The sequence below is a fragment of the Macrosteles quadrilineatus genome, unplaced genomic scaffold, assembly GCF_028750875.1.
Source record: "Macrosteles quadrilineatus isolate MER2022 unplaced genomic scaffold, UCM_ALF_1.0 Scaffold_6__1_contigs__length_79288215, whole genome shotgun sequence".
In the NCBI taxonomy this organism is placed as follows: domain Eukaryota; kingdom Metazoa; phylum Arthropoda; class Insecta; order Hemiptera; family Cicadellidae; genus Macrosteles; species Macrosteles quadrilineatus.
In genome coordinates, this window is record NW_026542599.1 from 55,695,644 (window position 1) to 55,721,731 (window position 26,088).

A 26,088-nucleotide genomic window follows, 5' to 3' on the forward strand; every position below is an offset into this window, starting at 1 on the left:
GTTGGAGATTACTTTTTAACTTTGTACAATTAAATCTACAGTTCTGTTGGATCGATATTGTTAAATGATGTGTCTTTGGAAGGCATAAACTCTTTGAGTTGCTTTTTCGTTTGATGTGTATTTTATAGCGGTAAGTTTAATAGTATAAAAATTATAAAGCATTAAAAATGGGTCCATCATTTAGAATAACCCTGTATTTTCTCTCTTCACGTAATCAGACAAGCTGTTAATTTAAAGACTCAGTTTATTGTTTATCATGCTTATTTTTCTTCAATAATGACATATGGTATTCTGGTTTGGGGAAACTCATGCCACTCCAACAAAATATTCAAACTTCAACAAAAAGCAATTAGAATTATTGGGCGAGTTCCTCGTAGAACTCCTTGTAAAAGTCTTTTTCAAACATTTTCAGTTTTAACATTTTATGATCACTATATTTTAGACATTTCAAATTGGGTTAAAGACTATCTGTCCTCATTCATAACCCAACCCATTCATTCCCATCACACTAGATTTAAGAGTTATATTACGCCTGAAACCCACAGATTAGAGAAATTTCATTTATCTCCCCAATATTTACCAAAAGTTCCAAAAGTTTACAATAAGTTACCACTCCGCAAAAAAATTTTAATTGTAATACACAGTTCAGATCCACCCTGAAGACCTGGTTAAAAACAACAAATTTTTTTCTATCGAATGTTATTTAAATAGGGACATTAAGTTAGATTAATAATTTAGTAAGACTTTTTTTGTTATTTCTTAGTTTTAGTATTATCCTGTATATGACTTTATGTCCTGTCGAATGATGTAATGACATAATGAATAAAGAAAAAAAAAATAATCAAATTTGTTTTTCACGTTACTTCAGGCTAGACCTGCTTGGAATAATTCAGTCGACTTGCAGTAATTAGGTATGCAAATGCGATGCTACGACAGCCGCTGGTGGCTAAACACCCGACGGACCCTTCAAACGAGGATTTGCAGCTCTGTTCAACCCAAAATTTTGACAAAACTAAGTCTGATAGAAAAAAAGTTTGATACAAACAGTAAAATATATTTAATTATCTACAACTTTACCACAGATAAAACTTCTCTCACCAAAAAAAGACAATGTTAGTAGTTGACTAACTTTTTCATGTCTCGTTTCCAGTTTTTATCCAAAATGAACGTTATAAATATTAATAAATAATATAAACAACCAAATATTAGTTTTGAAACTATACTCTTTGTATGAAGGGATTATTTCCAAGCTCTCTACCTATTTTCAAGATTTGAAGGCTGTAAAAAATTAGTTAATTTATAACATCTACACTACTAATTTTTGCCGATTCCAAGGTGTTTCATCATAGATAAAACATAGTCCTTTAGTAGATTTCCCATCTTTATGGAACAGATGAAGCCAATTTTATTGTTAGTTCCGTCCGGTTTTCTGTAGGCCTAGATGTTGTGTTTTGTTTACAATTTGTTTCTTGTTATTTCAGTTATTTAAAACCTCGTTTAAAAACCAAATAAAACTATCTAATGATAAAAAATAACTCGTCCACTAACTGTTAGTTAGAAATAATCCCTTAAGATACTGATATTACGCTAAAAGTTTAAAAATGAAATTGACAATAACTTTACCTTTGTGTTGGCAAATTTTTATTTAACAGATTCAAAACAAACAAGACTAGTTCTACAATATGTTGTTTACAGTTTACTTTTTAGCCGATGGCTGTGGTAGTCTGTACTTCAACATTTCAACTTCAGCTTCAAAGTAGGATGTAGTGTTGTAGCAGAAGTATTCCGGGTTCTTGTAGGCTCCACTTTTTGATGCTCCCGGTCCAACTTCTAAAACAAAATAAGGAAAGAAAGTTTATAAAAAACCGCTAAGAAAACTTTCATTCTTCATTTAAACGCTGTTCTACAGTCAGTGGCTCGTTTAATAGTGAAATCTATTACTTATTTAATACGCAAGCAGGTTTTTTGTGACAATTACTCCTCCGAAACTACTGAACCGATTGGCATGTTTTTGTATCATTGGAAAGAGCGTAACGTGAAGTTGTGCAGGAAACTTTCTGCTTAGGGAAATAATTAGAGAGTGAGGCCCAGAGGTCCTTTAAAGTTTCGTATTTCTCCATAAGATTAACATGGGAAACAAACACTGTTATGAAATTCCAACCACTGTTGGCAGAAACTAAAAGTTAGAAGAAGAACATATGTTAATGATAATTATTATAATTAATTTTTATTTTAACAATATCTATCCACCACCGTCAATGCGTCGATGATATTATTTAGCTACATCTGCAGCGACCTTGTTGACTGTAAAAGCAAAGCAGCAATGCAGGGTTTGGGTTTTGGTGAGCCTACCTAGCATCAATCAATATGCCTACATTTTGTGACGGGCCTAAAATATCCAATATAGATTTTAAAATTATTAAAAGAGTTTGGAACTATTTTCTTATGCGTAGGCCAAAGTGCGCATGAACACTAGTAAGGGTAGTCGTGATCGAGAGTTAGTCGGGAGGGAGATGTGCAACAGGCAACACGCATGCCGCGTCTGTTCAGTAAATACTTTTACGTTGTTTCGATTAACTCATTTTGTCAATGTTAAATCTTTTGTGAGCCCATTGACCAGTTAATATACAAGTTTATTGCATTTGTGCGTATTATTAAACTTTCTCCCTCATAACCCATTACAAGGTGAAGGTCGACATCTACGCTGAGCTACAATCTTGGTGACGACGCCGGAGCAGAAGACCAGACAGCGGAGACGCGACAATTTCATTCTTGTTGCTAACCTCTTTTTATTAATTGAAGAGAAGTGATTTGATAAATATATAGATGGACACTATGACAAATTAATACACCTCAGAAAAATTGTCAAACCATTTTGCGAAAAAGCTTTAACTATTACAACTATACCTTTGGTCCAATAATCCTTAAAGTGCTAACCAAGAATAGATATGTGTGAGTGGTGGATCACAAATTAAAAATATTTATAACTTTAGTAGGCAACTTGACTAATTGTATGGTTTTTAGAATGGCATACATTAGAAACACGGCACTAATCCAATGTCAAGATAATCCAAACCACTTTATGGGGAAAGAAGGTTACCGTAACTGAGAACAGAGATAGACTATGTGCTCTGAAATACTGATCAGAGTCTCCAGGAAACGAGACTCGTACGTGAATTATGTATCGATGTTGTGACGCTCGCGTCACAGCAGCGCTGCTATCAACCGGTTCAATCTGCTTTAGTCACGAACACTGGAGGGAGTAGGGAAGGGGTAGAAGGAGTTCAGTCGTTGCCTGGAGTCCCCGGGAGTGTTCACATCGTCGAGGAACGGGAATGAAATCGATAAGTTATAGTATTAAGCTAAATCATTAGTTATTTAAAACTCATGTTCTAATTCTTTTCAGTACGGGGGGGGGGGCTAAGGGGTTAGGGATTCTATCGTTAATTAAATATTCCTATTATGTAAACTGAGTTAACAGTGCCTTTCGGGCCCATAAGGCGCGAAAGGAGTTTTTTTTAGCTTATTCTTATTTATTAGTTTAATTGGTATTGCATTACTAAATTTAGATCATCAAAATGGCTGTGATATAGATGTGGCTTGGCTCAGTTATTTAGTTAAGTTAAATAAAATATTCTGACTTAGAATGGTAGCACGCACATGGTGCACTACCATATACGTTAGGGGGGAAGGGCCGGAATGTTGTTTACTTACAGTAGACAAATTTTTAGAACCACGGTTATTGGCACGAAAAGGGTCTAGAAACAGACATCGGGAGAAATCTTAGAATCTAACAAAAACGATGATACTACTCTTAATCCGGACAGTAAAATCTGATTCAGTCAGTCCCAGAGTCCTCGCCATAAACAATGTTTCAGAGTCCAATCGTCAAGTTATAACAACGCAGTGGGTGTCTTATATGTCCTTATTGCGACGCTTAACACTCGGTGGGTTAAAATTCTTAATGTAGGTTTCCCATAAAAGATCAGTGATTAGTAAAAAACAAATAAATGGTATTCTTTATTAGCATCACACCTTTTCGCTACCGATACCTGTTACAGATACAACTTTAAATATGTTTTACAACAGCACTCACGCCTTTACAAGAGAAAAAATACAGGCAAAATCGGTGATAACCTGGTCAGTATTTCAGAACACATAGCTTTTATTTTAATTACAATAGGCCTAAGCTTAGTTTCCTACAACAGGTGGTTTGGATTAGCTTGACTTTCAGATTAATTCCGTTTCTAGTGTATGCAATTCCCAAACCATGTATCCATGGGCGCCCATCCATATGGGCAAGAGGGTGCTTGAGCTTCGAGACCCTACCAGGGAGACCAGACTGACTATTTTGAGCTTTTTAGGGACTTATGACCCTATCATTAAACTAGTAAAAACATAAATAAATAAACACTATATCCATGATTTTCAACGGGGAGGGGATACAAAATTAAAAAAATACCCCCTAAATCAATTACACAGTTTGAGGAAATAAACCTACTAGGCTACATGGCTGTGGGCTGTACACAGCATGAGGTAAGCCAAATAAATAATTAAGCAAAGCAGAGTTTAGATATGGTTTACGAACTCAAAGCATACAATTATTAGGTATCAATTGTCTTTGTCCTACATGTTCTTTTTGATGCGTTCTGTATATTGTTTCATATCTAAATTATAAACTTTGGAAAGTTATTTCACAAAATGAGAGTATTAGTTTTTTGGCTTTTTAAAGGTAGTTCAATATTTTTGTTTTTTCGAATATATCTATTGAAATTGTCCGTAAACAAGTATGAGTACATGTAATAACAGATTTATCACTTTCAATGAAGCTGGTATATTTTGTATATTGGCAATTAATGTTCTTTTTAATACTCTACAGACGAAAGTACACTTTTTAAAACGTACAATGAGCTAAGAAAATAGGTTTTTCGCTACACTACTGTAAAATGGCATGTTTTCGTTGTATGTTTATCAACTGCAAAAATCTGTTATTATATTGTTTACTACGGCAATAGTATATTTCGTACCTAGGGCCGAAAATGAGGTTTTGCCGGCTCGGGGTTTTTAGGTTTGAGACGAAGGCGAGAACTTAAAACGATCGACAGCTGCAAAACCATTTTTGGTCTGTGGTACGAACACAATATTTCACCACACTACTACTATTCACAAACGCAACTTTAAGGTTATGTGAAGAAGCAATTTAAGTAATCAGCAAAAATAATAATGGGTCTCTCGACCATTCAAGCATGATCTCAAATATGCAATTTTTTGCAGACTTGCTAATCTTGTTTTAAAATATACTAATTCCCGATACTGCATGGCAAAATTACATCATGTTAACTTTCTGTGCACGGAGAAGTAACCATTATGGGATTTTGCTGTGCAGACCGATCAGCTGTTGCATTCAACATAAGCACGTAAATTGTTGTAAATTTAATGTGGACAGTAAATCTAATATTCAAAGTTCTAATTGTAATGTGTACAGTTCATAAAATGTAAACTGTACATAAAATTACATACAAAACTAGACCAAACCCCGCCGATTTGAGACGTAGTTTTAAATGTTCGATGAAATATACAGGGTTAACTGTGCCAGCTATTCCATTCAAAAGTTATAAGAGATATGACAAAATTTTAAATCGTAACTACCTTGGATTTGTTATGAAAAACATTGTTCAGGTTGAAATAATAATTTTAGCCACCATTTTCCAATATGGTCGCCAACTTTGATTTTTCTTATGGAAGACCCATATTTTATGATTGTTTTTGAAAGTGAGTGCAATTTCAAAACGTTTTCATTCTTGGAATTTTTTCTCTAAAGCTACTCGTTTAGGAGTTACAACGTGTTACAACTAAAAAAATGACTTGCGGATTTGCGGTGTACATTCTGCATCATGTAGCTCCTAAACGAGTACGTTTGGAGCGAAAATGCAAAGAGTAAATAGTCTTAGAATTGCATCTATATTCTAAAAAGACCATAACATACACAGTTTTCCTGTTTTGAAATTTCCTGCCATTTTTGAAACAACGGAATCAATTCTATGCAATGTTATGTATGTTATGGTATTTTTTGAATCTAGATGCAATTTAAAGAATATTTATTCCTTGCATTTTTGCACTAAACGTAGTCGTTTAGGAGATAGGCTACATGATGCAGGATGAACACCGCAAGTCATTTTTTCTTAGTTGTAACACGCAGTAACTCCTAAACGAGTAAGTAGCTTTAGAGAAAAAATGCCAAGAATAAAAACATTTTTTAATTGCATTTACTTTCCAAAACAATCCTAAAATATAGGGTCCTCCAATAAGAAAAATCAAACTTGGCGGTCATGTTGGAAACATGGCAGATTTAATTATTTTTCAACTTGACCATCAAATTTAAATAATTAAAAATTCAAGGCATTTACAGTTTAACATTTTGTTATATCCCTTATAACTTTCGAATAAAATAGCTGGCACACTTATATCAATCACCCTGTATATAAAAAAAGGCTTAGAGTATACCCGAAAATATGACTTCATTCCAGCATAGATAAAAGGAGTACTTCTACTCCTTTTATCTATGCTTGAAGGTTTTCAAGACACAGGACGTTTAAATCGTGGGCCAGAAATCGCAAAACACGCAGCTATTTTTATGGTTCGAGGACTATACTATCAATAAAAATTACCCGTATTGCAGTTTCCAATTAATTTAACAATTATTTTCTTTGTTGTCAATAGCTATTACCTAATATCCTGTAAATAAGTTTTACAAATTAGTAAGCTGTTTAATTGCGTGTACAGATTCTAAACTATTTTTTAAAGTAAATTTCATAGTTAATTTGAAAGGAACCATTGTTAAGACTGTAACAAATATGTTAAATTTTTTATTGTATACTTTATATTGTATTAGTATATAAATTGTTACAAAAAATAATGGTTTGGTTTTCAATTATTTTGTTTGTTGTTTGTCTGTTTATTCTTGTAGTTTGACGTGATTTTTTTTCTTTAATAGTCCTCTTTTGTTGTTCATAATAAATATTCTGTAAATAAGTAGGTCTAGTAAATTATATAGTCGTTCCAATAGTGGCACTGTTTAAAGTTTGATTGATTAAAATAAATTATTGAAAACTTTACATTTTGTTTGTTGTCTATACCAAAATGTTTTGATATTGCAAGTAAAATTACGATTATTACGAATATTCATGATTTAGCCCTGGTTTTAAATGCCCAAATTCTCACATGGTTCAAATGTTATAAACATTTTTTATGTTCCATAAAATCATGATACAGTAAGATTTACGAATATAAAAATAATTATTTAGTTGTTAATAACGTGAGTTTCCTGTATATTGCTTTTACAATCTAAATCGAGACATATTTCTCGTATGCAGGCTGAAATAAAAATTAAACAATTCATATTCATATTCGGAGTGAGTAGCTCAAATGCTATGGACATGGACACAAGTCGTATCATGTGTATTGTCAACTGTAGAGAGTAGAGAGGGCCGCTACACACTACTGCTGCGCGCCACTGCTATTCATTCTCTCTCTCTCACTCCTTAGGAAACAGGGAATTTCCGTCCCTGCGCAGCACGACTTGGCAACGCTGCGGACCTGAAACGCCAAAACAGCGACTGCACTTGCTCAAATACAACGTTCGCGACTTCCCTATCTCGTGGGGTATCTGTGTCTACTTCTTTTAATCTATGCTGGAACTAAGGTAATTTTTCCCGTCACTGTCGTGGGATAAGATTGAGAAGTAGTCCCAGTTCCTCTGTGTTCAACATTTGTTTCGCATGTATGTAGGGGCCTATGTAAGGTGAATTATGAATGAGAGTGATGTAAATAAATACCACCATGACCTCTGATGCGAATGTTATTGGGTGGAACGAACTCGCCATTATGCCACAATAAATTAGGTTAATTTCACAACTATGATGTTCATATGGTCCGAAATAACCTTAGTAAACTTAATTTTTATTCCAACAGCTGAAGATTAGACTTAATAAATTGCAGACAACGTCTGTAATTTCAAATAGTTCTCATCTGCGATAATGTAAACAAAAACCCAAAACAAATTATTCTTCCCATACAAACTCCATGCTAACTTTGACCTTCTGTGGGGCAGGGCCCATTGGGAATTTTGTAAAATTGCTTCTTATTGTCTGTCTACGCTACGAGAGGAATATGTACCTATGCAAAATCTCATGCTTCTAGGTGCTGTGGTTTGGCCTGTGCGTTGATCGGAATTTCGTACGGTACTCAAGTATTGCTAAGACCACCTTAAGCTCACTTTAGTTCACTGCTAAGTTACTGGGGTTTATTCACACCCACCTTTTACTCCAGGCCGCAGCCTGGTAGAATTAGCATCATCGCAAGTAGTGCTGTTTAGCACCAGACGTCCCATAAGGGGAAGCTAACATGGCAGACGGGTGACTCCGGCTCATCATTTAATAACGTATTATTCATTTAAATTGATGGAATATAAATTTGAAAAGATTTAAACCAAAACATTAAGTTATTAATTGAATTTTTTTTCTATCAATTCAAAAAAAAAGAGTCACTATTTTTGGTACTTTCCTGTTAGGGAACATTCGTTATTATCCTTAATTTCTTTAATATTTGTTTATTGATATTGAAATTGAAACTAATCAGCTGACAACTACGATAAGGATAAATACATATTGTTTAGTATCAACAAACAATATAAAAATATTACAGTATATTAAAATGAAACTGTTCTAAACTAACCTAACTAACCAAACTTGCTGTAACGTTTCAAAATTCCGATTGATAGCCTGTTCCCCATATGCCTTTTCTGTTATCACGGAATTTTTAAAATGTTAATCTTAGCCTACAGCAAGTTTGGTTGGTTATGTAAGGTTAGCTTAAATAAATAAATAAAAAGGCCTTTATTTACAAGCGAGTTTCATATAAATGATTTTCAAACTTACTCAAGTCAAACTAAAACTAAACTAACCTAATATATACAGAAATATAATATACAAAATAACTAGGCCCTACAAAGAAAAAACACTTATACATTTGTTTTTCTGCATTGCGACCCTGAATGAGCCAGGATTTGGAGCTCTTTATGTCCTGAGGGGGGCCATTATAAAACTGCGGGCCAAAATAAGAAAATGACTTTCTTCCAACCTCAAGCCTCACTTTAGGAAAGTGAAGCCTGCGGGCGGAACGAGTACCACGCAGACAGATCTCCCCCCTGTACTTAAGCTGTTAAATTTAGAATTGTTAAATTTATTTTCTTAATTCAATATAGGCCTATAGGCTATTATTTTTGTCTAAACAAGATTAGTTCTCAATTTTTAATTTAAATGCGTTTGAAGATGGAATCATGGATCGCAAAAGAAATCAAAAATATTGATATGTCAAAAAGAAATCATCGATAATAATGAATGTCCCCTATAACAGGAAAGTACCCTATTTCAATAGCCCAGTAACCAAGCTTCTGTAGGCATATTCTAAAAAAAAATACACAAATACACATTATTTGCTGTCTCCAAACAATACAGCTGTAACAGCACAAGTGACAGTGATGCCACTTCAAACTCCGCGGCCTGGAGTTAAAGGTTGCCATAGTTTATTTCGTACCCCAACCACCGGCCTACCCTATAGAAAGTCAGATGAACGCCCATGCTTAAATGACTTTGGCTAAAATAGCCTATTAAGTCAAAGCGTAAATTTTAATAGCGTACATCAGTACGCTACTCGTACTTCAGTGCTAGAGTAACAAGTTAAATAAATAGCATAAGTTAGGCCTATCTACAAAAATTTTAGAGGTTTAGTCTGCTTTCCATCTAAAGTGTAGGCTACTGTATGTGTGTTTGTGATTCTTTTATTACAAATGCCACTGTTGTGTAAGCTAACAATAAAGTGTGAAAGTTAACAACTTACTAACCTCCTACAGGAGTTACAACGCAGTTGGAGCTAAGTCCAGGAACATCTACCTTAGGTGGACTAGAAGATGAAGGAGGAGGTGAACTTGAAGGTGGCTTTGATGATCCTTGGTGTTGAGTTGAGAATAATCTAAAAAGCCTCACTGAGTAGCGCTGCAAATAAACAGGCAAATGATTTATGATCCAACTTTTACTCAACAATAGGATTAAAATATGATCAGCGCTAGCAAGTTATTTTTATACTTGCCGTTCAATCTTATGTCTGAAGTAAGTCATACCGTTGTCACATAGGTCATGAGGTATCAAGAAGAAAGCAAGCGGTAAATTCTTAGTTTACGGACATATATGGGATTTTTAAGTGTAATATTGTCATGAGGTTGTGCAGTTGTGCAGAATTACATCTAGATCACCAAACTGTAATGTTTTTTCCCGTCGCTCTTAAAGGAAAATACATTATTTTACTTTTTATAATAGATTTCATGTTTAGGTCTACATTTGCAAATGTAGTTAAGTGTGAGAAATGTGGTTAGAAATGTTTGTTCAGTTGCGAAACATTACTTTTCTTGTGCAACCGTGTGAGCATTCATCTAAGGAGATAGAAGCCTTCTAGCCTACGTGGTATTTATTGGATACATGTACCTGTATTTTAATATTATGTGCCTAATTTTTAATCTTGATGTCTTATTTTAAACTTATGTTTAAGTTATCTCCTGAATCCTTTAGGTCGACCACTTAGAAAAGAACCTGCGCGCTAACGCTAATAGCATTAGCGCGCAGGTTCTTTTCTAGGCGGTCGACCTATAGTATGTACCATCATTTTTAACGCAAATGAATATTTCTAGCTGATTAAATATTACATATTTTGGACATATCTGTCAATCAGCAATGGCGTCACTTCATTCACTCCTAACATAAGTGAAGGTGAAGTGAAGCAAGTTAATAAATTATGAAAAAGATTTAAGTAGTGATATAGACGTGGTGCATTATAAGAAGATTTAAGTGATTTTGAAGGGCTGGTTGATGATCCTGAAGAAGTAGGTAGTGATATTGATGTAAATTATCAGCCAGATTCCTAGCTATGGCTATGCATTCCTATACGCTATGTACCGAAATCTGTTTTTTGCCCATAACTTATTTATTTGCAAAGCTACTTCCTTATATTATTATATTTTTGGAATCCTCATAAAATTCTGAACAAAGTGGCTATTTTAAAATATTTGTAGACCTATAAATCATAACAATTTATTGAGCGCAAACATACATTTTTTTCATATTTAGCCTATCTTATAATTTTTGAGAAGTTAACTCCACAAAAATTGTTGAACATTTTTTTTTGTAATGTTTTATATGTTACATTGAAGCCCATAATTTTCCAAACAAAATTATATACGGTATAAAACAGTTTACTTTACATTGTTTTGAAGTTCGGTTTCTAAGATACCTACATTTTAATAAAACCCTGCGATTGCGCAATAAATGGGCGAACATTAAGACCAAAACTAGAGACACTTGGAGGGTTAACATAAAGAACAACCTACAATCCTAACATGCATTTTCTGCCATCAAAAAGAATTTGCTAATGGTTATAAGTTTGTTTTAAAATAGTTTTCCTCAGATCGTGTTTTCTCACATGCCAAAAACCCCAATTCCCACCAGTCCCCTAGGTTAGGAGGCGGTAGTCCTAAATATGATCTCTCCCGTTTATTTTCATTGCACTATGCATTTTAGGTCTTATTTTAAGTATTTTAAGTTATTTAATTTATTTTAAGTTTATTTTAAGTTATTTTAAGTATTTAGTTACTTAAAAATCTCATGTCACACGTACCCCAATCTAGAAATGTTTAAATGAATAAGTTAACTTATCTCTTGTTTCAGGCAATCCCACTCTTTGCATTAGGCCCTTTGCTTTATTTGTGTACCAAAGTTTAATATTGTATTTCTTAATGCCAATTTTTTTACGCAGAGGATACGCATCCAGTAACTCAACGTGGATTAGGCGTCTGGCAGTGACGTCACCGGGTTGTGGGGGCCCGGAACACCATTACCAGTACCACAACGATACAATGAACAGCCATCGCTGTTCGTGGTGTAGTGTATACTTAGAGCAACTTACTCGGCTGATGTACAAGATGTCTCAGTACCTAGATCGAATCCCATCGGTTACACTAACTTTGTGTCAAATACCTATTTTGCTTAGATTGCCAATTCTTCTTAACTGCAGACCCTACATCTTTTGTTAGAATTTGAGGCATTTATGATTTTATTTTATGAACAGAATTTAACCTAGGCCTACAGTCGATTTTTTCATCAGCAAGTTAGGTTAGTTAGGTTAGGTTATGACAGTAACTTAACTACCGGACGCCTAATCAACTCCGGACCGGACGTGTATTCTCTGCCTTTTTTTAACCATCAAGTTAACTTAACTAATCACAAGGAGAAGAACTGATGGCGGCCTCCACTGTTTAAATCTAAAATAAAAAAACCTATACCACAAAACATAGAAAAAAGACCATGAGTTATTTCACGAAAATTGTAAAATAGGTCAACAACACTGAGAGCTAGGCCTATATCTACCAACCCCTTTCTTCGTATTTGCCTGGCTTAGGCTTAGAAGGTATACTGGTATAAATGTACTTTTCTTACACGTCACATTTAAGATACTCACCCCACTTTTAAAGAATAACATTATTTACAGTGATTTTGGAAATAGATTGTGCAAACTAGTAAATATTGACCCTCTTGACTTTTTAACCTCTAATTTGTTTGAAAAAATATATAATATAATGAAACAATGACAATGACATTGACATTATTCTTATTCAACTGTATATTCTTCTTCTCACTTTAACTAATAACCTCTCTTTTACAGCAGGCCGAATTCCTAACATGTAGCTACACGTATAATCTATTTACTGTAATAATTAATTAATTTATTTATTTATTCAACAATATTTGTGTATAATAGCTTTAATTTTATTTACCGTTCATTACAAACGTAAAAGTTGATATTTTACAACATGTGCATGTGCCTATGTTAACATTAATCAGACGCAACGCCAAAAGTATCCGCATATCCCAAAAGGTTTTATCTATGTTGAAAGTGAACACACCTATCTCTTTAAACCAGTTGTGGCAAAATTCAAATTATTTAACTCAATATTCAATTACATACTTGACGGTTGAATGAACTCACAGAATGTGCCATTAGACCAACTATAGAACAGTATGTTTAATCGATGGTGCTGATTAGAAATGACTTCAAAATTAAATCAGCGAAAGAAGAAATTACAGACCATATCAAAAAGTACCAAGAAAAATTAGGATTTCATCCGAACAGCCTTGCTGTTTTTTTCTGCTGGACAATAGTCTGTGTATTATCAGACTTAAAGTGTTGTTCATGTGTTGGACCTGAGCTACAGATTTCACATCTTTAAATGATTGATCAAATTTTTGGCAAGACTTGTTGATGAACAGGTGCTTGCTTCCTGCCATTTTTTTTTTAATTTACTTATTGTTCTCATATTCTTATGAACAGATTGTAAAATAAATTTTGATAAAAAAAATAGCGAAGGAAACAACGAAATTTTTGATCCGATTCGACTGGCCGGCGTCGAACGGAAAAGAACGCCATCAAAAACTAACTAAACAACTTATCTAAACCATAGACTAACCAACACAAGAGGGAGTATGTTTTGTCTAAACTAACTATTAAAATCATGCAGGCGGTGCTAATGGTGCTAACTTTTCCCGTCCGAGGTCAACCGAGATTAACCGAGAACAGTCGAGATCACTCGGATCGGACCCGTCCGAGTTCACCCGACAACGCACGACGGCCCAGAAAACGAGAAAACAGCTGTGGAGATGACAGCTACAGCATAGCAGCAAAGCGAAACTGAATCAGTCAGTCTTGCATTTGGCAGCATTTGGTATCGGTAGTTTTAGTGGTTGTAGATTGGTAGCCTGTATTTACCACTGTGCCGCCTTTATATACTGTGACGTTGTCTGAATAGTTTAGTTATTGTTATGTTCTGAATAGTTATAGTGGGTGTTTTGTTCTGTTGTGATTAAGTGCAAAAGTGAATAACATAAACAAACATTCCTCACTCAACTCGTAAATAAATGGTATGTGTATGTATTTGTTTATTGATTATAAATATATTGTTGGCAGTTTTTACAATATAATTTTAAAATTTAATGCAATTTACGATTTATAAATTTTATTTATAAAGAGGTAAAACTGAATGTTCAATTTAATAGGATTTTGTTCAATACGCATAAATCTTGCTTATGTTGAACAATGGCTTTTAAAATGTATTTTACAGTCAACTGATAACACATAATAATTCGTCCTAGTGTTCCCTTCACACGCCTTTAATGCAGCATTGATTTTACACATTTGGGACGTAAACGTTTTGAGCACGACAGACGGCCAAGCAAAATATTCTATTAGCCATGTTTATGGGCGTTTGTTTTGATGGAAGAATATATATCTGATGGTAACTACACTATTTACAATAATGAAAGGGAATATGAGTTTATTACTGTTCAATGGTTTTAAACCTAAGACTTTATTAACTGAGGGTAACTTAAAAGTCGATTTGAATTAATAGTGGCCTATATTTTTTTACTATTGGCAGTGAATTAAATCCAACCCATTACGGCTTACTTACTATAAAATAGGGATGATTTCAATTGAAATTAGTTCATTTTGTTGGATACATTGATACATAGGTTCTATTACCTTAAATAAAATTACTGGCTACCTGGTCTTCACAATGCCATGGTTACATATAATTGTAAAATCAAACAAGACATAAGACTAATTATTACAATGTTTGGGGTAAATAATAATGTTTATATAAATATTTTTGCGAGGACAACCTTCCTTTTATGAGTGTGGGAAACTGTAGCCTACGTTTATTTAGAACTGCATATCTTTGTCTAAAGAAACCATAAAACTTCAGTTTAAACAAACTATTTAAGACCAAGTTTTATTAACTTACCAGTATTTATCCGCAAGGTGATTTTTTCAAAATAAAATTTCCGAAGTTTTTTAACTCTCCAATCACCCGGAGACAATTTTATCGTAGTTTTTTGATGAAACACCTAATTTTAGTACGTATTTAGTGAATAAATGCAGCAAACAAATACTAAATTAAACCATTTTTGTCCATCTCTGCACTGTACTGTAGCAGCAGTGCAGCCATTAGTAAATATAGCACTAAATTATTTAGGAACGTATCAGTTGATTCAAGTGGTTTATGTTAACTGGTTTGGTAATTCTTAATCAATTAAATAAACGTGTAGTTGCGTTTGAGAAGTTATCGACAAATCCTTCTCTCTAGGCACAACAATGAACTAATAATTTATTCATTTAACAGCTGTTCAGTGATTCACCTCAACGGTATTCATTGGGTTTGTTTACGTTATTTGCATTTTTCGTCAACGTTGTTTGCGCGATAAAACGCAGGAAGTACAAGCCTTAATTTAAATTGAATGGACTTTGGTGGGAACAGTAGATTGTGCATACTCCCTTGTATATTTATCAATCTTATGTATTAGCTGAAGACAATAATTTCAAAGTAGGCCTATGCTTCTGTTCAGTTTATGTAGAGGTGGTTTTTGTTGTTTACTCATTGTACTATTAGTGTTACTATTGTTGTAAAGCTATTTTAACCATAACTATTCATCAATAATTGTAATTTCTTTTTATCCTCTCGCGTTGGAACTAATAGCATAAAATAAAGAACATCATTCTGTGCTGGTAGTTAACAGCACATTATGTAAATTCTTCACCAAAATAAGAGATAAACTTACAGGCGTCAGATATTTTATACGATGGCAATTTCAAAGACAAATCCCATGGTAAATAAAAACCCCTAACTAGAATCAGCGGTTTGGTTCTTAATTCATTCACAAGTATATGCGTAGACCAGAAGACCACAGAGTGGGTCTACTGTTGTAAATGCTAAGTATATAGCACTTCCCACAGTTTGCCCACACGCTAAGTGGGTTTGTGTTATCTCACAAGACCATGAAACTATGCCTGTCGTATATTATTGCAGATATAAATACAATAGTTAATTGAAAGCATGAGTAAATAATAAAATAAAGCTGCACGGAAAACAAAAATGGATAATAAACTTTCAAGAGAGGTATGCCTATCTAGCCCTATGAGAGTACGTTCTCTTCCAGTAAAAAACACTGACTAGATGTAACCAATATATCAAATTATATAAATATCTATTTAATAGATTTATGTCCATTTCACTACCCAACGTTTCTCATCAAAACTGAAACCATTTATAAATGATATTTCCTTTAACAAGTGCACGCTCTAATATAATTCCTCTCCCCCTATCACAAAGTCTGTTTCACGTGAAAACAATACAACAATGGTTACCCTGCGTCAAACCTTGACAACTCTTAAGTCAACCGTGCGTCAACTTGTCAACCGTGACAATGACGTCAGAAACACTACGGACGTCAAACAAATGACGTCGGACTATGTAGAGGATAAGAGTATTGTTTTGATAGTGAGCTACATATGTAAGGGGAAATGATAGAAATATTTCAGGTAGCAATGTTATATTTTATCTATAGAAAGAACTTACGTAGTTTATTCTTCAAAGTTTTCTTTTATGATAGAGGTTAGGCCTACCAGTAAGCGAATTGTTAATTTTAATAAGGTTTTAAATTTGTCTCTGGTGTATTGCAAACAATGCAATATCCTTTTACCTTTCAAAGATTACTTTATAGGCGAAACGAATTAAAATCTAAGAAAATCATGAAATGATCATTAATGCAATTTGAATGTTTGTTTGAGACTATTAGAACCATAATTTAAATTCCACTGCTAATTTAAACTATGTCTATTGTAGATTTATACCATAAACAGTAGGTCTCATTTACGAAGTACCTCAATCATATTTCAATTATATACAAAAGTAGTGAATTAAGCCTTTAAGTAATAACCTTTTTAATTGCATTTTTTCCCTCATAGATCTATTACGCATTTTAGAGAATTTCCCTATAGGGAAGTAGCTATTACCGTAGGTCTCATGGTAGGACCTAGGCCCGGGACCAATTTACTTTTTCATTTTGATGTCCCCAGAGGCCAAAAACACCATTCGTTCAAATTTGTATATATCTATGTGTCCATCCGCACGATAACTTAAGTAATTTTTGTCCAATTTTGATAAAATTTAGTTTGAAGGTGTAAGGCGGGATGAACTTGAATGAGTTCGCGAACCAGCATGATCGGACTATGGGAACGGGGGTTTATGTGGGGTTTGTTTTATGGGGTAAAAATAGGGTTTTCCCATTTTTGACCCTAAAAACACAAAATTTCACAATTTCTTCCTAGACCATTTTGAAGAGCTCAAAAACAAATAATTTAGTATATTGAAGCGTTATTATGCGCCTAATTGTTACGCATAAAATTCAAAAAAATTGTAATTTTAAAATTCCCATGTTATTTTTATGGAGAATAAGTCAACTGTTGTAGTTTGCTTGTTTATGAACATATTTTGATAAAATTCGGAAAAAAAATAATTTTTTACTAAACTACAGTAACTTTTAACATTTTACATAAAAAAATTACCCTCCCTGTTGCAGCAAACCTAAGTACTCGTTAAACTAATTCTGTTTAAATAGGGAACAAATGTGATATTTTTAAGGAGACATTTTAGTGTAAATCCAATCAGGCAAATGGAAATTCGCTAAGTCTGCAGGTTTGCTGCGGCGGGGGTATTTTTACTTGAAACTGTCAGATACTGTTTTTGTTTATATATAATAGTTTGGCCAGCATATCTGAAAATATGCAAACCAACTGCTGTTCTTTTTATAGGAAGGTTTGAACTGACCACTATAAGATCCCCGTGCGTAGAACGGGAACACAGCTAGTCATCACTAAATTTGGAAACGTAGGCTAGGCCTATATGCTAACCTTCTGATTTTAATTAGTTTACCAGGTGTAATATTTTCCGTCCTGAATAAATAGAGGGGTGTTTAATGACTTAGATTTGTGTCTTGTTTGTCCATCAACTAAAATAACTTCCTTAAACTGGTTTAAAAGCAATTTATTGGTCCTCTGACGTCATATCCGAAGAGTAACCAGTAAATCTACCTATAGAAGAAAATCACAAGTCGACATCAGCTTATTCAAGCATAACGTTATATCAAACAAGTATAGGATTTTCAACAACGGATGACGTTAGTGTTGGTAGTAAGTCATCACATAAGTTTCCACGCGTTCCTTATTCTATTTAGAGACACTCGACTTAATGTTGATATGAGGTCGTGCGTCAATGGACTTGTGTGTTTAACACTTATCAATGAATCACCAGCACTGGCACTTACACGTAGCTTAGTTCACATAATTTGTTTACTGTTTACGACACGTACTGTATTCCTAAACACAACAATCGTATATTCGTAATCGTTTATTCATGTTCATAAAACAAAATAATTTAAAGACTGGGACGGGTGGCGTGTCGTCCTGTAATCCAGCTACTGAGGTCACGAATTGTGGATATTTATAGGCATGCACTGTGGATGCGATACTCCCTGGTGTGGATTATGGTCCGCACGAGTGAGTACTATGACTATCCGCAGTACTACTGTATCCTGATAATTAGACAAATTCGTATATACCAAGGCAAAAATGTGGTTCGGATTCCACTATAAACTGTAGGTCCCTTAGTTGCCATTAGCTGTATGGGCTATTAATTAACAGCTGTGTCTAAGGAATGTTGGCCTTAGTCACTAACAAGACTACAAGATCGCGCCACTCATCCTACTCCATTCATACTTGGCTTAAAATACCTACTTTGTATGTTTGCCATTTAATAAGAAAGTATTAAAGTATTGAAACCATTATTTGTCCAGATTTCGTAAATAAGGACTTTACTTAGGTAAGGTGTAGCAAGTGTACTCTATTTCTTTGTGGTACAGCAGTGTTTTGCTGTTGGAATGCACCACTGTAAACTACCCAGCCCCAGCCCCAGCCTACCGCCCAACCACTATTAAAAAACTATCTCCAAATTTATTTATTTTATCCACCAACGGCATACACCATTTTACATCTGCATGTGCTACAGATAGCCAACAAGATGGGACAAAATTACTATAATCTAACAATTAACAGAGATAAACCGTTAAAGAGAAACAAGCATTTACACAAAATTTAATTTATGAGCAAGTTATAGAAATAAATAACAAGTAATAAGTGAATGAGTGGTTGCTAATAAGTGAATTGAACTCATACAAATCCTGTTCCTGTGTTTGAATGAAGTCTTTATAAATTATAACACTTATACCTCAGAGTAAATAAATATTACTCTGAGCTTCTATCTAAAAAATTTCCTGATGATTCTGAGCAATAACTGCAATAATCACTTCACACCAATATCCTACAATGAAATACTGTTAGTGAGAACTTCTGGTGTGGAAAGGACTTTCCATAGAGTAAGCTTAATGGAGTAATAGTTATGTCACAGAATAATTATTTTGTGGTAAATTATACTATTTATTCCTTGGTAATGGTTCAGAAGTACTACTGAATGTTTACAGAGGGTTTCTGTGAAATCTACGCTTCTTTCATAGAATCTTGTTCGTATGTACAGTTAATGATAAAAATCCATACGTTGACGGATTGGTTGAGAGAAACCCATTTTATCAGACATACCCTCTCCCCGACATCTGACGACATGAAACATGATCCGAGTTTAAAGGGTTGAACCATAAAAAAAAAACATAATTCGTTATAGTCTATGGTTGCACTCAGTCAATTGTATTTCTAAAAAATAAAAAGAAGTTTTATAAAACAATCAGTTTGGCATCATTTCAGTATTTGCTATTTAATGTAGCAAGTAGTGTATTTAATACACAATATTTTTTAAGCTGATGGAAATGTCACATTGGGATGTTTTTGCATCTACAAATTTATAAATATTTAACTAAATTTATAACTGTAACTGATATTTATAATTGAAAAACTTGACGAATGCTAGCTTGCATGTATTTATATTTAACTGTAAAACAATGTCAATGGACGAATAAATATAATTGAATTCCGTTAATCTCGTGTTACGCTACGATCACAAGTGAACACATTAAGTAAACACAATTACGTTCAATAAAAAGAATCAACTACATTTTGTATGAGCGTGTTCTAAAATAAAGTTTCAGATGAGAAATTTCATAAAATTGATAGTTGCGATTGCGTATTTGTTTGCAATCACTTTCAAGAGAGGTTTGTTGATAAACATTGCATATTTAGAATTACGACCAAATTTTAAAGTATATTAACCAAGGGTTTTCGTAGGCCACACACCTTTAAATGTATTTAATTTATCCCCTAACTTGCAATTAAAATCTGTACCGATTTTGTTGTAAAAGGCAACAAATCAATACAGGTTAATGCGAAGAACAGTCAGCTGGTTTCAACAATAGATCAGTATAGACCAGAATGCACCACGCACTAAAGACGGAGAGGGGATAAGGTTTAGCCGGGCGGCCATTTGTTTAAATCATTACTCAGTCCTTACCCAAGTCTCATCGTAGCTAGTTCGGTAAAATTGTTTATCGTTCGTGGAAATTAAATTCATTTCGCGGCGTTTGGTCGGCCAATCTTAAATTTCCTTAAAGTCATAATGTTGAGATTGTAGCACAACGGATTGAGTTATCAAATAATTAAATAACTTACGTCATCAATCCATAAATTGCTGTGGAGTACGCGTTTCAACCATCAGGTCATCCTCAGCTCCACTGTCACTAGGTTGAATTTGCTTCTATGTTGCATTATAGCAACAGCGTCGATATATTAAATAAATAGTCCAAACATATTTTACATTTATCACACAAACACGACACGTACGAAACATTTAGGTAACAAATACTGTGATAACACCGTGCGCACGGCTGGACGGGCTCAGGTTTGCGGCTACACTGACTTGGTGGTCGGTATCCTACACTGACCACCAAGTCAGTGTAGCCGCAAACCTGAGCCCGTCCAGCCGTGCGCACGGTGTTATCACAGTATTTGTTACCTAAATGTTTCGTACGTGTCGTGTTTGTGTGATAAATGTAAAATATGTTTGGACTATTTATTTAATATATCGACGCTGTTGCTATAATGCAACATAGAAGCAAATTCAACCTAGTGACAGTGGAGCTGAGGATGACCTGATGGTTGAAACGCGTACTCCACAGCAATTTATGGATTGATGACGTAAGTTATTTAATTATTCCTTAAAGTCGTTCAGCCTATATCCCTAAGGGATATAATTGCCTCGCGATCGGAAATTAGAATCAGTGTTTTTGTCAAAAAGTGCAAAAGTTCGTTACCGGCCAAACGCAGTCCGCCATTTGAAAATTTCTCAAACGATTCACGAGTTCAATTGATCGCGTGTTGTAGTATACCGGCTAGTTACGTTTTCCCATCCTTTCCCCTTTGTGTTATATTTGTGGACGTCCAAACTGTAAGTAATTTTGTGTATTTATTTGTTAAATTGAGATTTTCAGTGAGTCGCACTTTGGTAAATTTTCCTGTCTTGTTTTGTCAATTCATGTAGAATAAGCACATGTTCATAGGTTCGATCACAATTTGTTGATTTTTAAATCCATTCATATTGTTGCAATCCGCTTTATTTATTAGACTGTGATATTTCTATAGTATTAAGAATAAATATATGAAAATGTTTTTATAGGGTAATTCAGAGTTGCTTTGTAATATTTTTATATAGTATTTGAATTTTGCACAGAGTCATTATTAAAAGTACAATTCGTTACAGAGTGTCACAATCAGCATTTTAATTTGGGGGAATCATTTAATATCAAAGGAGGGATTAGGTTGCTGGTTCGGCTGAATCGGGAAGTGTTATCGGAGGCTGTGCCAGTTTGCATATAGACGAACCGCCAAAGTGCCAAATTAGCTATAAAACAATAAGCAACGTTCCAGTAAATATTATTACGATTAAACGCAATACTGTTTAATCAGTTGACCTTCGAGAATCGACCTTCATATTTACATCGTTGGCCAACGAACAGGACTTGTTTGGCACTGGTCGTCTCAAATTAAATTAAATACCACTCCTCCGTTGACACCTTCGAGATCGGTGTGAAACCGCGCCAAATATTCCCCTTTGAATAAATCCGTTCAACATTCTCAGACAGATCAATTCCGTCTGATTGTGTCACTCAAGGTCATATTTTTATATTGCACCACACAATCAGAAACTGTCAAACTGGAATCATTGTAAATCTTAAATAATTCTTAATAAATCAACTTGTACTCACTTTTAGTTCTCAATAACCTGGTAGTTCTTTATTATATGCTATAGTATCAAATTGGTAAACAAAAGGTAATTCAGTAAATAATAGGCCACTACAAAAGATTCACCTTTTAAGTGCAACACTAAACACTAGTGTAGTAGTGAGCAAGTAAATTCGGTGTAGAATTAAGACTGGTAAATTGCTCTCATTAAAGGTATTACTTTTTTGGAAGAACTACAAACAGTGCCAAGGGCGTCCCCTAAGGACCTTTTGGGAATATTTATATTTTGCAGGGCCCACTCATATTTTTTCAATAACATCAAGCTTCCACTGCCAAAAAGCTCTGTCTGATATTTTTATTTTCTGGAGTTCTTCCAACCCAGGGGCAACCAACATTTGTAAAGATTCATTTGAGAGCATTGCAAGGAGCAAATATATTTAAATACAATATTTAAATATATAAAAGTAGTAGGAGGGAGTTGTTTTTATTTTTCTTTACAAATAAATGATATCATCGCGTGATCTCTTGGTACTGTTTGTGTCTGTGCGATTCACTGAAATTGTTTAGATTATAAGAGATTCTATTATTATTGTTATTGTCGTTGTGTATTGTGCTGTAATTAATTGTCAATTGGTTTTTGTCATCGTGGAAAATTCGTTTTGTTAAAGTGAGATATATTATCGTAAATTGAATTATTTTCCTAGCGGGAAAAATGCACCAACAATTTGGGCCTGGGTATAATACAACTGCGAATGACCGACGCGATCGTATGTCAAGGAGAAATTTAGAGGAATTAATCGATTTAAATGCGCCGATACACCAAAACAATGAGCATATTCCACCAAATAATAATGGAGTTAGTTTAGGTAGACAAAATCCCGATTGTCGTTTACCGATCGTAAACGATGACGAACCATCGTCAAATAGACAAAATTCCGCTTGTCGTTTACCGATCGTAAACGATGACGAACCATCGCCAATTAGACAAAATTCTAATAGTTGTTTAATGGACCTAAACAACCACGAATTGACTGAAATGCTATCAAGTACGTCGAATGCAACTCAAGATAACAGTCATGCCAACAGCTCGTCGTACGTGGATATTCAACCTTCAAACGGCGAACGTGCGAGAGAGATGGAGATAGTCACTGCACAACAACGCGCGTCATTTCCTGTAGCGACTGGTTCACTGTCCACTGTTGCCCCGGTCAGTGCCACTGTACACCACCCACACCCACACACTCGACCTCTCACATACACTCACCATGACACACACGTACACGCTCACGCATACAATGTTAGTCAATCACTTACTAAAACCGATCAAATTGTGGTAATTGAACTGATTAATAAATTGAATACAGTCGACGGCACAGATGAACTTGAATTAATTTCATTTCTCAAAAACATCAAACCAATATTTGATATTTCTCCGAATTGTCATACAGAGATCATTAAACTTATTATCCCTAAGGTCAAAGGTCAAATGTTCCAATTGTTTTTAGAAGCAGTATCGAGTAACGCACGCTGGAATGTCTTACATGACGAGATATTACACAGATTTATTCCGTCAATTAGGCGACGAGAGATTGCATCGTTTGAGTTAGATCGACCACAACAACCGAATGAAACTTTTTCAGAATACGTCGATCACATCATATCTATCGCATTCGCTTTAAAATCGTCAATGTCAGAAGGCGAGGTGATTGAGATTGCTTTGACAAAATGTAATCCAACTGTTCGAAGTCATTTTTCGTTCGGTCAAATGCCACAAAGCTTATTTGAGCTAAAATCATTCGCAAATAGAATCACTAGTTCAATGCGTGCCGAAGAGAGATATTTTGGTAATGCAAATCGACGCCCATTGATTAATTCATCGCCTAGGGTTGTGAATCAAACTCGTCACAATCCAATTACGTCGCAAAACGATCTACGTAACAGACCCAGGGAAAGAATTGTAAAATGTTATCGTTGTCAAGGTGAAGGTCATATCGCTAGGAACTGTAGGATTTCTTTAAACTAGATTCCGACGTTGTCAAGGGCACACAACGTCGAACTGTAAAGTTATCGCCCAACAAAAGTATGCAAGCAACAGATGTATCCGCGAAACTGCCGCTAATTAAGGTATTGTTTGGCAACAATATAGACTGCCTATCGCTGATAGACACTGGCAGTAGTAGGTCATTGATGAGTAAAACGCTTTTTAATAAGTTGCGAAGTGCTAATTTGATCAAACAGTCAAGTAAAATTAATCAATCAGTAGAAGTCGCGAACCGCCAGAAGATAACTGTGCGGACAGAGGTCAAAGTTCATTTTAAGATAGATAATCTGTCATGGGACTACAACTTCTGGGTAGTCAATCAACTTCCGTTACAGTTAATATTGGGGTACGATTTTATGAAGTTTGCGCGAATGTCCGTGAATTTAGGTGATTCAACAGCGGAGTTTAAGTTTAGGGAGAGTGTTAAATCATATTGTTTGATAGGAGAAGGAGAGATCCCAACTTGTGATAAACCCGATTTAGGTGATTCACCGCTCACAGACGACGAACGAAATAAATTCGAAAACCTACTTCGACAGTTTAGCGACGTTGTCACAGACAAAATCGGCTTAGCCAAGACTGAGCCTTACAAAATTCGTTTTAGTAAGGATATTGTGCCATTCCGACAAAGACCTTACCACGTCCAGCCAGATAAGATGGTAATAATGAGAAATACTGTGCAACAATTATTAGATGAAGGGGTAATAGAAAAAAGTGTTTCAGAGTTTAGTTCTAGCGCCTTCCTAAGACCAAAAAAGGAACCCGGAAAATTTAGATTGGTAGTCAATTATAAAGAACTAAATAAGTTTATTGAAATGGACAGTTTCCCACAACCAGAAGTAGATAAAGTTTTTCCTTATTTTAAAGATGCTCGTTATTTCACTACACTTGATTTGAACAATAGCTATTACCAATGCCTATTACACCCTGATAGTAGGAAATACGCCGCTTTCAATGTAGGATATGCCTTATATCAGCCTCGTACTTGTCCCCAAGGAATAAAAATCGGTAGCCAGGTGTTAGGACGCATAGTCGACGAAATGCTAGGAGACTTAAAATTTAAATGTGTAATAAACTTTGTCGACGATCTCTGCATTTATAGCGCAAACCCACAGGATCATTACAATGACTTGAAAATGGTTTTGGAACGTCTAAGGACCGCCGGACTTACAATCAAACCCAGCAAGGTCACCTTGGCAAAGAGGGGCATGCGTTTCCTGTCACACATAGTAAAGGATGGCAAACTGTATGTGGACGATACTAAAGCTGAAGTTATTAGTAATTTTCCTCGACCACGCAATTTAAAGGGTGTGCAACGATTTATCGGCATGGCTGCTTTTTATGCCAAGTTCATACCTAATTTCTCCGAAATCAGTAGACCATTGAACTACTTGAAAAAGAAAGGCGTAAGATTCAGGTGGGGTCCCGATCAACAATCTAGTTTCGACAAAATAAAGCAAACATTGTCCTCACCCGTCGTACTTCATCTTCCAGATTGGTCCAGGAGATTTATAATGTCGTGTGACGCAAGTGAAAACGCCGTAGGAATTGTCCTGGAACAGGAAATTAATGGCAATAATGTTCCAATCGCTTTTGCCAGCAAAACATTCTCAGGTGCTCAATTAAAATACAGCATGTATTTGAAGGAATTTGCCGCTGTATTGTACGGCCTGGAAAAGTTCAAGGATTATCTCACTGATAACCCATTCATCCTTAAAACCGATTGTATGGCTGTAACATATGTTATGGGCTCCGACAAGACTACTGGTATGTTAGCGCGTTGGAAACTACGATTTTCACAATTTCCATGCGAGAAAATCGAGCATTGTAGGGGCACACAAAACATAGTAAGCGACGCTCTAAGCCGGATG

General features: G+C 34.9%; 2 protein-coding genes across 2 annotated transcripts in view; one reads left to right on the plus strand and one right to left on the minus strand.

Annotated features, from left to right (window-relative positions):
* Positions 1–1,624: 1,624 nt before the first annotated feature.
* LOC128997030 (uncharacterized) lies at positions 1,625–12,702 on the minus strand. The gene is made up of 3 exons (XM_054422609.1): positions 12,565–12,702; positions 9,902–10,052; positions 1,625–1,830 (listed from the first exon to the last, which is right to left on the minus strand). Exons 1-3 carry the CDS (start codon positions 12,583–12,585, stop codon positions 1,697–1,699), a joined length of 306 nt encoding a protein of 101 aa, XP_054278584.1. The 5' UTR covers positions 12,586–12,702; the 3' UTR covers positions 1,625–1,696.
* A 1,082-nt stretch (positions 12,703–13,784) lies between these two features.
* Positions 13,785–26,088, plus strand: part of LOC128996981 (C-Maf-inducing protein-like) — a 100,207-nt gene continuing 87,903 nt past the window's right edge. Inside the window, exon 1 of the mRNA XM_054422552.1 lies at positions 13,785–14,021. The gene's annotated coding sequence lies outside the window, so the exon portion shown is untranslated. The remainder of the gene's footprint in view (positions 14,022–26,088) is intronic.

Bases quoted from the DNA above. Each gene is read 5' to 3' on its own strand.
- LOC128997030 (XM_054422609.1), bottom strand. From the start codon at position 12,585: ATGTTATTCTTTAAAAGTGGG. The intron at 10,053-12,564 runs GTGAGTATCTTA...GTTTATTTGCAG, and splicing joins TGTTATTCTTTAAAAGTGGG to CGCTACTCAGTGAGGCTTTT. The intron at 1,831-9,901 runs GTTAGTAAGTTG...ATTTTGTTTTAG, and splicing joins CGTTGTAACTCCTGTAGGAG to AAGTTGGACCGGGAGCATCA.